We start from the raw sequence: 10790 nt of genomic DNA, 5'->3' as shown, positions 1-10790 counted from the left end.
AAGTTCACATGATCTATCTCGATCAGGCTTCATGGGAAGAGTGTCATCTCCTATTAAAGAAGCAAAAACAACTCTTTGAGAGTTTGGGAAGAATTTCTGAAAGGCAAGAGGCCGGGGGGAAAATTTCCGCTCTAGCCACAACCAATATTCGGCCTAAGAAAATTGTTAATTTGGCTGAAGAACAAAGGCCACCTATTTTTTTGGTCGAGACTGAAAGTGTAGTAGGCCTAGTAAAAAATGTTCAAATTTATGAGCCACAAATTGACTCAAACAATGATTCGTCAGAGGAGTGCACCAATGACGAACAAGGCCTCAACATTGGCTTAGCCCAAGAAACCACGACAATTGATATGATTATTGGCAATAAAGCCGATATGGAGAAATCTCGTTCGGCTAAGATGTTTGAATTAAAAGCCGAAATTATTATGCCCGGGGGGCATAGTAATTGTTCAATACATTCGGCAGCCGATGATAAAAAATATTTCGCTTAGTCAAAAGTATTTGGAGATGATTCTTTATTCGGCCTAGAGCAAAATCAATTTCAAAATTTTGTTATTACAAGATCTCGACTTGGACTAAAGCATTGTTGGCCTCCTCCTGACTATGATTCGGCTACTTTTATTTCCATTTAGAAAAAAAAAAAAAATTCTGGTCGAATAGTTATACACCCAATTCCCCTCGGCCTGTTTTACAAAATTATATAACCATACATACCGAGCTCGGCGGGGTGTATTGTTGCCTTTTTTCTCGGCCTAATTTTCTCGGTGGCCCAACCAAGTCATCCACCAATTATGGGATGGTCGAGGTGGTCTATTAAGGTGCTTGAAGTCGGTGACTCCGAGGAGCAAATCAGTTTCCTTAACCATTCGGCTTACGAACCGAAGCTCAAGGAAACTGGGGGGCAATGTTTGGACTCGATTTTACACTATCGGCCCGAACAATCAAGGTGGTTGAATGAATGGGTTCTAAATCGTTGGATTTCATATTTTTCTAGATATTACTATTGGATTTTCGTAGTAATTATCTTAAGTATATTTTTGGAAGCAAAGGAGATCAATGTCAGTTCAAATTGCTATGCGACTGGTTTGAGAGCCAACGTGGTGGGTTAAAAGATTATCTTCCATGCACTTATGGAGATAAAGATGGTGAAAAAGGATAAGGGCCAAATTTGCTCGAAACCGAATATGCGTGCAAATTACCTCGGTAATGATGGTATCTGATGAGTACCAAAAGATAAGGAATGGTGGGGTGATCAGATGGGATATATAAAGAATATTCCTTGTGTGTTTCTATTTGATCAAAACTACAATTGCAAATTGAATTTGTGTCAAGTAGATAAAGATGAGAAAGGATGGAATTGCATGCAACGTGTGGGGTCAAGGTTAAGGCGATGTAATTCCATTGGTGCATGGTTGCACGGTTCTAGCAAGAAGGTCACGAAAAAATTTGGGTCACGATTAACTTGCACCAAAATCGTGTGCGCACCAGAATGCGTGAAACGTGAATTACGTGAGCACGACCCTATAAATACATGAGGCTGTGGAATGTTAAAAGGGACCTCCAATTCAACACACAACTACCCTGCGCAAACTCTCTCAACAACTTTGAGATTTTTTATTTTCTCTTTTCGCTGACACATCTTCCGTTGGCATCAACAACACTGTGAAAGTAACCGGTGATATCTTAAGTCGGCATAGATAGCTCTGTCACCGTAGAATCAGCCGATCTCGCAGCATCTTCCGTTGGCATCAACAGCCCTGCGGCGAGGACGGTTGATTACCTATCCAAGTCTCGGTCGAAAGGATTTCTGAATCCTTATTGGTCGAGGTCATCTCATCAGCCTTCTCGGAGAAGTGAGGTGTTACAAGTTATTACATTCGGCACATTGAAAGCTGAATTTGATATTGAACTTCGTAAGAATAGTAACCTTGTCTTCAGGTTCGAGAGCCCAAGAGGCCGAGACATGTTCTTTTCTCGGCCGCAATCGCAAGAAGCAGAAGTCAGCCGCGCACCCAACATCAACAAATTTACTCCTCGACCGAGCTCGGCCGACGAGTTGGCATGCCCCACATTCACCGAAGGACGTAGTTAGCTTATAGATTACTCGGCCTGCACGCCACGTAGGCTTGATAGTTTTTAGGGTCAACATTTTGGCACGCCCAGTGGGACCCAGTGCTAAAACTACGAAGTTCACATGATCTATCTCGATCAGGCTTCATGGGAAGAGTGTCATCTCCTATTAAAGAAGCAAAAACAACTCCTCGAGAGTTTGGGAAGAATTTCTGAAAGGCAAAAGGCCGGGGGGCAAATTTCCGCTCCGGCCACAACCAATATTCGGCCTAAGAAAATTGTTAATTTGGCTGAAGAACAAAGGCCACCTATTTTTTTGGTCGAGACTAAAAGTGTGGTAGGCCTAGAAGAAAATGTTCCAATTTCTGAGCCACAAATTGACTTAGAAAATGATTCGTCAGATGAGTGCTCCAATGACGAACAAGGCCGCAACATTGGCTTAGCCCAAGAAACCACGACAATTGATATGATTATTGGCAATAAAGCCGCTATGGAGAAATCTCGTTAGGCTAAGATGTTTGAATTAAAAGCCGAAATTATTATGCCCGTGGGGCATAGTAATTGTTCAATACATTCGGCAGCCGATGATAAAAAATATTTCGCTGAGTCAAAAGTATTTGGAGATGATTCTTTATTCGGCCTAGAGCAAAATCAATTTTAAAATTTTGTTATTACAAGATCTCGACTTGGACTAAAGCATCATTGGCCTCCTCCTGACCATGGTTCGGCTACTTTTATTTCCATTTAGAAAAAAAAAAAAAAATTCAGGCCGAATAGTTATACACCTAATTCCCCTCGGCCTGCTTTACAAAATTATATAACCATACATACCGAGCTCGGCGGGGTGTATTGTTGCCTTTTCTCTCGGCCTAGTTTTCTCGGTGGCCCAACCAAGTCATCCACCAATTATGGGATGGTCGAGGTGGTCTATTAAGGTGCTTGAAGTCGGCGACTCCGAGGAGCAAATCAGTTTCCTTAACCATTCGGCTTACGAACCGAAGCTCAAGGAAACTGGGGGGCAATGTTTGGACTCGATTTTACACTATCGGCCCGAATAATCAAGGTCGTTGAATGAATGGGTTCTAAATCGTTGGATTTCATATTTTTCTAGATATTACTATTGGATTTTCGTAGTAATTATCTTAAGTATATTTTTGGAAGCAAAGGAGATCAATGTCAGTTCAAATTGCTATGCGACTGGTTTGAGAGCCAACGTGGTGGGTTAAAAGATTATCTTCCATGCACTTATGGAGATAAAGATGGTGAAAAAGGATAAGGGCCAAATTTGCTCGAAACCGAATATGCATGCAAATTACCTTGGTAATGATGGTATCTGATGAGTACCAAAAGATAAGGAATGGTGGGGTGATCAGATGGGATAGATAAAGAATATTCCTTGTGTGTTTCTATTTGATCAAAACTACAATTGCAAATTGAATTTGTGTCAAGTAGATAAAGATGAGAAAGGATGGAATTGCATGCAACGTGTGGGGTCAAGGTTAAGGCGATGCAATTCGATTGGTGCATGGTTGCACGGTTCTAGCAAGAAGGTCACGAAAAAATTTGGGTCACGATTGACTTGCACAAAAATCGTGTGTGCGCCATAATGCGTGAAACGTGTATTACGTGAGCACGACCCTATAAATACATGAGGCTGTGGAATGTTAAAAGGGACCTCCAATTCAACACACAACTGCTCTGCGGAAACTCTCTCAACAACTTTGAGATTTTTTATTTTCTCTTTTCGCTGACACATCTTCAGTTGGCATCAACAACATTGTGAAAGCAACCGGTGATATCTTAAGTCGGCATAGATAGCTCTGTCACCTTAGAATCAGCCGATCTCACAGCATCTTCCGTTGGCATCAACAACACTGCAGCGAGGACGATTGATTACCTATCCAAGTCTCGGTCAAGAAGGATTTCTGAATCCTTATTGGTCGAGGTCATCTCATCAGCCTTCTCGGCGAAGTGAGGTGTTACAAGTTATTACATTCGGCACATTGAAAGCCGAATTTGATATTGAACTTCGTAAGAATAGTAACCTTGTCTTCAGGTTCGAGAGCCCAAGAAGCCGAGACGTGTTCCTTTCTTGGCACGCCCCGCATTCACCGAAGGACGGAGTTAGCTTATAGATTACTCGGCCTGCGCGCCACGTTGGCTTGGTAGTTTTTAGGGTCAACACAACTGTATGGGGCAAAAAGAATGGAAAATTAGATGGATGAATGAATGAAAAATAGATGAAATTTTTTAAAATCTAATGCTATAGGAGAAATTAGTTATTTAAAAAAATTTACGGGATAGTCGGTTAAAGTTAAAGTTTAATGGGAGAAATTAGCCAATTTCAAAAATTTATGGGTAATTGACTAAAATTACAGTTCAAGAAAAAAATTAGCAATTCTATACAAATTTGGAGAGCAAATCAATAAATACTTTAATTTTTTCAATGCCACTATAAGTTGTTTGAAAGTTGTTCGGAAATCCTCCAACAGCCACCATGGAGTGTAGCCTGTACTGCACCCGCAAAGTTTCTCAGTACTTCTAGCGACTCTTTTCTCAGCCACACATTAATTGCAACCCAAAGTCATCATCCCAGCAATCAAACAAAATAAAGTGATCAACAACCTCGCAATCTATACTCGCCACGGGTCTATCCCTCAATGGGCAACCTCTCATCTTGCATGACACGTCAGCGCCACCCTGCACCCAAAAGGCACCGGCCAAATTGCACCCACTGAAGCTAAGGCTTGTAAAGCCCTGCATCATCCTTGGAAGAAACAAAAAAATCCTGCACAAAAGACTTCAATCTCTCATTGTGGCTCAGGATTTTCCATCAATATTCTGAGAGCCCCAAAAGAGTCTTTTTCTCTGTTTCTCTCACTAGAATCTCCCTCTAGAATTATGCCATGGAGGCCCTCCATGCAGCAAGCTTGACCCCCATAAGATCACTTCTTGGTGACAGAAAAAAAATCCCATCACTGCCCTCCATTTCCGTTCCCAAATTCTCAAATCCCACAAGTTTGAGAGCTTCACAAGAGTCTTCATCTAGGAGTTTCCATGGCGGTTTGCCGCTCTTATCTTCGGTTTTCAATGCCGGGTTTGCCAAGGCTTTGACATATGAGGAAGCATTGGGGCAGTCAGTGAGTGGTGGAGGTGGAGACTTGGAAGTAGGTGGGGTTCTTGACAATGTTATCAGTTTTGTGACTGATAATCCTGCAGTTATAGCTGGCGGTTTTGCGGTTTTGGCGGTTCCATTGGTTCTGTCTCAGGTTCTGAAGCCTCCTAAGCCGTTTGGTGTTGACTCTGCAAGAAGTGCTTATGCAAAATTGGGTGAGGATGCCAATGCTCAGTTGCTTGATATAAGACCTCCCGCGGAGTTTAGGCAGGTTGGTACTCCCGATGTCAAGGGTTTGGGGAAGAAGGCCGTGTCCATTGTTTACAAAAGTGAAGATAAGCCGGGGTTCTTGAAGAAGCTTTCTTTGAAGTTCAAGGAGCCAGAAAATACCACATTGTTCATCCTAGATAAGTAAACTGTTAACCCAATTCTTTAGTTTCCGTTTCCTCATTGTTTTATGAATAATGAGTCGTCAATTTCTGAGCTTATTTCGAAGCAGTTGTTGATAATCACGAGCTGCTATCAAGTGCATTGAATTGAGATCACCTTAGAGTGTGTACATTGTGCAATTGGTTTATGTAGGGATCACTATTTCCACGGCGAAAGAAAATTTCAATTCACATTACCATTTAGTTTGGAGAAGAAACAATGGAGTAGAGAATCCACACAATATAACTCAGTTAATACTTAAAAGACGTTGGTTTTCATATAATTTCATACAAATTGTGATATGTTAGTTCAAAAATATAGAAGACAATGCTTGTAATCGGTGCTGTGAAAGGGGCGGAAGCAAGCTTAATTGAGTACCTCCATATAGAAGATAAATGAGACAGGAAAACAGGCTTTTTGCCATTTCCATTTTTAGTTTACCGTAAGGTGGATTCCGATTTAATGTCCTTTCCTTGACATTCATTTTTCACAATGCTTGTGATTTTGTGACAAACCTGGTAATATGGGACTGGATTTGTGTTATTCCAAAAGCCAGTATGTAAGCTAATCCTGCAAACTTTCTGATGAAAGCCAGATTTGATGGGAACTCTGAGCTGGCTGCAGAATTAGTCGCTGTAAATGGGTTCAAAGCTGCTTATGCTATTAAAGATGGTGCGGAAGGACCACGAGGATGGGTGGTTAGTCCCATTTCTCCTTCCACGGCTAGTCTTTGTTTCCATAAAAGTCTTGCCGATCTTTAATACTTGACGTGGATTATCATTTTGCAGAACAGCGGTCTTCCTTGGACACCACCACCAAAAGCACTGAGTCTTGATTTTGGAAATTTAGCAGATGCTCTTAGCGGTGGAGTTGGAGTAATTTTCTTCACTTTCCTTTGTTGATTATTATTCACATGTGAAAAACTATTTTCTTGTTGAACGATAGAGTACTATTTGGTTCGTACATTTCAAGAGGGATGTTATATTGTTGTTTATGTATTGAACACAAATATAAGACGTTGGATAGCCTACAAAGTTTAGTAGAAATGCTTAGATGGATGAATGGCAAGGTTAGTGAATATGGGTGGAAGTCATAGACGAAAAGTTCACTACATCTCGCTACCATAATTCATAATTCTTCAAGATGGAATAAGAAAGCTGTTGGTGTGTACTACGGTGGAAATCTGTTAATTATCGGTTTTCGGTGATTGATTCTCTTCGAAGAATTTTGATTTTAGGACGGTTCTTAAAGAGCTATGTGGTATTTATGTACAGGAGGGATCGGGTGCCTTGTCTCTTTCCCTTGGGGTTGCTGCAGCAACCGGATTGGGTTTATTGGCTTATACTGAGGTAAAGTCCGTTGCATTGTGATTTTTTTTGTTTGTTTTCCTTTTGGTGTAATATGTATCCTTCTTGAGGATATTTCGAACTGACTGTTGCACTCTATATTTTCAGGTAGAAACAATCCTCCAGCTTTTAGGCTCGGCTGCACTAGTTCAGTTTGTGAGCACGAAACTCCTTTTTGCCGAGGTGAGTCTCTCATTGTTTTGTATGCTTCAAAGTAGTTATTTTGATGGAATGTTTATCAGGGCTAATATCGTTTGTCTCTTAAATAATGCGCAGTGGCCAAAAGTTAATAGCGTACGGTTATATTATGGCATTTTTCCTCTTAGTTATTCCTGTGAAACATGTCTAACTCGTCATAAATATGGAGGTCTACTCATCATAAACGTTCTTAATCTTCGCGGCCTTGAAAACTTGCTCCATTCTCAACCCGTGGATTAGCATTTAACTTCATTCACGTAACCTAAGTAGCTTTTTATGACAGGATCGAAAAGAAACTCTACAACTAGTTGATAAGTTCTTGACCACGAAGGTTGCCCCAAAGGACCTCGTCGATGACATAAAGGTATAAGACTACAAATGTGTTAAAAGCATTTTGAACGGATTCCCACATCGCTACATCAGACTAGTTATTTTAACCTCGACCGCCTTGAATTTCAGCAAATCGGGACAGCTTTTCTGCCAGTAACTGTTAGCAAGGTTCTTCCTGCACCTGCAGAACCAACTGTAGAAGCAGCTGCAGAAGCCACACCGGAACCAAATTCAGTACCAAAACCAGAAGTTAAAGCAGAATCACTTCCCAGGATTTCGAAACCACTTTCCCCATTCCCTTATGTAAATCCTCACTTTACTTTCTGCTCGAATTTTGTGTGTGTATAATGTCTATATATCATCACCCTCACGATTAATTAGTTTGTGCAAGAACTTACCAAATCTTGCTTTCTTTCATGTTTTTTAATGGTTGCAGTATCCGGATTTCAAGCCTCCGGCATCCCCCAGACCATCGCAGCCCTAGAGAGGTATCTTAAAGCGCGTTCCTTCGACAGCAAGCAATCAAGGATTCTTCAGAGCCATACTCTTAGCTATGCTCCTGTTAGTGTGATACAAGAAGTTTTGGAGGCTACATTTTATATGAAGATAATTCACTGTCATGAGTTGGATAAAATAGTTTTCCATAAGTAGCCCTCTTGTTTTTTACTTTTTACTGCTTAAATTCAAATCCAAACAAAATTAGTTTTCTTTGGACTTACTATATAAATTCTCTCTTTAGGGCCTTTGGGGTGTATATGTGTGTTGATCATAAGATGGAATAGTCATGAACTAAGCTTATTATTTTCAATCTTTATTGGAGGGATGCGTTTACTTACTGGCTAATTTACTTTTACCTTCAACTAATACAATTATTCTTTCAGTCAATACATAATGAATCTAGTGAATTGTCCATTTCAATTAAATAATTGTCACCAAACGAGGCCTTGGTACTTTGGAAAAAGAAATCAGCTAATGTTAATCAAATGTTAGTAATTCGGTCTGTAAATTCACATAAGTCTCAAGTGAGACTAAAAGATTTTGAACAACCGTCAGCATGATTTTACTAATTCACATGTTATAATATAGATGGATAAATTACACACTCATTAGACTTCTAATATAATATTTAATTAATAAATGTACGTGTTACAACATTAATAAATTAATAACCCCGTGACTCAAAAAATTTATTGATATAAGCTTACCACTCCCCTTTTAATTATGGTTACGTAAACGAACCATAAAAGTTGAGCGGGAGTTTTTTACTTTCACTTTAAATTAAGTAACTGAAATCAGTGGTCGGAGACCCACGACGGCTCACCGAATCTGTAACAGTTTGAAACAACCAGCAAAACCGAACGACGTCGCTTCCCACAGCAGCGAAAAGCTCCCTCCTCCTCCTTCTCTCTCGAACTTCAATGGCGAGAATCAAACACACCGCCGGAAGAAAAGTCAAGAAATCTACTCCCGCACAAACTGGTATCTCTCTCTCTCTAAAATGTATGGATGTATGTGTATTTTGTTGAGGATTGTGATTTTTGCGTCTTAAGAAACCCTAATTTTCTCCGTCTTCGGCTGCAGGAGGAAGCTCTCCGGCCTCACCTGGAAATCAACCGGTACTCTTGCTCTTTATTGCACTTCAATTTCTCATTAGTTTCGGATTTTTCTTGTCCTGTGTTTGGTTACCGAGAAAATGCGGGAATGTGAGGAGGGGAATTTGGGGAAATTTTATTTGGAAAGTAATTAGTTTTGAGACAAATTGAAGTGTTTGAAGATTCTATAAATTTAGAAATCCTCTAAATTTCAGTAAATTGAAGTGGGTAGTAGGTACTATGAATTATTTGAGACAAATTGGTATTTTGTTGTTTTGCAGGCAGCAGAGGATTATGTAATTCAGTTGTTTGAAGATTCCAACCTCTGTGCAATTCATGCAAAGCGAGTCACTCTTAGTAAGTAAACTTGAGATCCAATATCTGCTTAATTAATTGTTATTTCCCCCCTAATGCTATGTAAATTTACAAGCTGTGACTGAGATGCTTGTAGTGAGATAAGATAACACCTAAACCACGAAAAAAATTGCATCTTTTAGATTATTCTGTTTCTTTTAAAAAATATATATAGATTATATCCAATCCGATAAATCTTTGGTACTAGTGGAACTTTAATTGTGGGTAGTGGATTTCGACGAACACAAAAGGGCTGTCCTCAGATGCATTACTACATTTTCTGTGTCCTTGGATTAACCGTCTGTTTAGACTTTATGACTGTCCTAAAACATGTCAACTCCTTCTGCATTTCAGCTAACTGTTTCATCTTATACTTACTTCAGGTGTCAGTTAGTCTTTGACGGTTTGTACCAGTATTGTACAATATAATTGTTAACAAACCTGTTTCATTTATTTTTGTATCCTCAGTGAAGAAGGATTTTAAAAGAAGTCGCACTTGGTGCGATGGCAAGTGCCTTCGCCCATGAGCGGTAGGTCTCGGGTTCGAGACTTGGGAGCAGCCTCTCCATAAATGGGGGTAAGGCTAGCCGACATTCACCTCTCCCAGACCCTGCGTAAAGCGGGAGCCTTGTGCACTGGGTACGACCTTTTAGTGAAGAAGGATTTTGAGTTGGCTCGTCAGATTGGAGGGAAGGGGAGGATCTGGTGAGAGCATGACAACAGTAACCGACTCCATACTCACTGATGGTAACAATTTTAGAAACAGTCAGCATTTTCTGTAATCACCTGTATACCAACTGCCTGTGATTCTGGATTCCCATGTCAGATTTCAATGATAGACGTATTATTGCAATTGTCGGGTTCTATCATTCATCGGTTTGGGATTCTGAGTGTGATTTAAGTTAACCTATAAAGCTAACTGGCATTGGGCAGAGAGGTTTATATCTCTGTTTTGTATATAAATTTTGATGTTTATGGTTCTGCAACTAATACATTATATAAATATCATTGAATTCGACATATATGATAATTTCGGAAGGATAGTCAGATTTTTTTCAGGGTACCATTTACAGAAAGATTCAGACTCATTTTTTTAGTTGGATTGCTCCTTAGAATACAAGGGAAACGCCCTTACGGTTTTAGAGTCGGTTTATTATTTTTTCATCAAAAAAAATTTGTTATAGTATTTTCTTGATAGAGTTAGCATTTTTATTAAAAACTTCACATCGATCCCATATTTTGGATGCAAGTAAAATATGGCCAATGTTTTTTTCATATTCTTTTGGTCTTTTTGGTACACAGACGATCCGAAGTCTAGAAAGAGAAGACATCCTCCAATTATCCATAGCAAAGTTT

At 39.8% G+C, this 10790-nt stretch overlaps 2 protein-coding genes across 3 annotated transcripts; both read left to right on the top strand.

Annotated features, from left to right (window-relative positions):
* Nucleotides 1–4807: 4807 nt before the first annotated feature.
* LOC126614234 (rhodanese-like domain-containing protein 4, chloroplastic) lies at nucleotides 4808–8323 on the top strand. Its single transcript, XM_050281848.1, has 8 exons — nucleotides 4808–5596; nucleotides 6210–6312; nucleotides 6403–6489; nucleotides 6889–6963; nucleotides 7069–7143; nucleotides 7442–7522; nucleotides 7618–7791; nucleotides 7925–8323. Exons 1-8 carry the CDS (start codon nucleotides 4977–4979, stop codon nucleotides 7970–7972), a joined length of 1263 nt encoding a protein of 420 aa, XP_050137805.1. The 5' UTR covers nucleotides 4808–4976; the 3' UTR covers nucleotides 7973–8323.
* A 191-nt stretch (nucleotides 8324–8514) lies between these two features.
* On the top strand, nucleotides 8515–10456 carry LOC126614634 (histone H3-like centromeric protein CENH3). 2 transcript variants are annotated; one of them, XM_050282366.1, is made up of 5 exons: nucleotides 8552–8967; nucleotides 9070–9104; nucleotides 9362–9437; nucleotides 10088–10181; nucleotides 10261–10456. In XM_050282366.1, the coding sequence occupies exons 1-4, from the start codon at nucleotides 8907–8909 to the stop codon at nucleotides 10141–10143; spliced, it is 228 nt and encodes a 75-aa protein (XP_050138323.1). In that variant the 5' UTR covers nucleotides 8552–8906; the 3' UTR covers nucleotides 10144–10181; nucleotides 10261–10456. The 2 variants fall into 2 exon arrangements, with proteins under 2 accessions (XP_050138273.1, XP_050138323.1); XM_050282316.1 differs by having other exon boundaries at nucleotides 8515–8967; nucleotides 9903–10456.
* Nucleotides 10457–10790: the final 334 nt, after the last annotated feature.

The sequence above is a fragment of the Malus sylvestris genome, chromosome 1 (assembly GCF_916048215.2).
Source record: "Malus sylvestris chromosome 1, drMalSylv7.2, whole genome shotgun sequence".
In the NCBI taxonomy this organism is placed as follows: domain Eukaryota; kingdom Viridiplantae; phylum Streptophyta; class Magnoliopsida; order Rosales; family Rosaceae; genus Malus; species Malus sylvestris.
Note: the sequence above shows the minus strand (reverse complement) of the source record. Positions and strands in the feature narration are given on the sequence as shown.

Excerpts from the sequence above, each read along its gene's own strand:
- LOC126614234 (XM_050281848.1), top strand. The coding sequence starts at position 4,977 with ATGGAGGCCCTCCATGCAGCAAGCTTGACCCCCATAAGATCACTTCTT. Across the intron at positions 6,490-6,888 it reads CTCTTAGCGGTGGAGTTGGA|GAGGGATCGGGTGCCTTGTC; the intron begins GTAATTTTCTTC and ends ATTTATGTACAG. Across the intron at positions 7,523-7,617 it reads ACCTCGTCGATGACATAAAG|CAAATCGGGACAGCTTTTCT; the intron begins GTATAAGACTAC and ends CTTGAATTTCAG.
- LOC126614634 (XM_050282316.1), top strand. The coding sequence starts at position 8,907 with ATGGCGAGAATCAAACACACCGCCGGAAGAAAAGTCAAGAAATCTACT. Across the intron at positions 9,105-9,361 it reads CCTCACCTGGAAATCAACCG|GCAGCAGAGGATTATGTAAT; the intron begins GTACTCTTGCTC and ends GTTGTTTTGCAG. Across the intron at positions 9,438-9,902 it reads TGCAAAGCGAGTCACTCTTA|TGAAGAAGGATTTTAAAAGA; the intron begins GTAAGTAAACTT and ends TTGTATCCTCAG.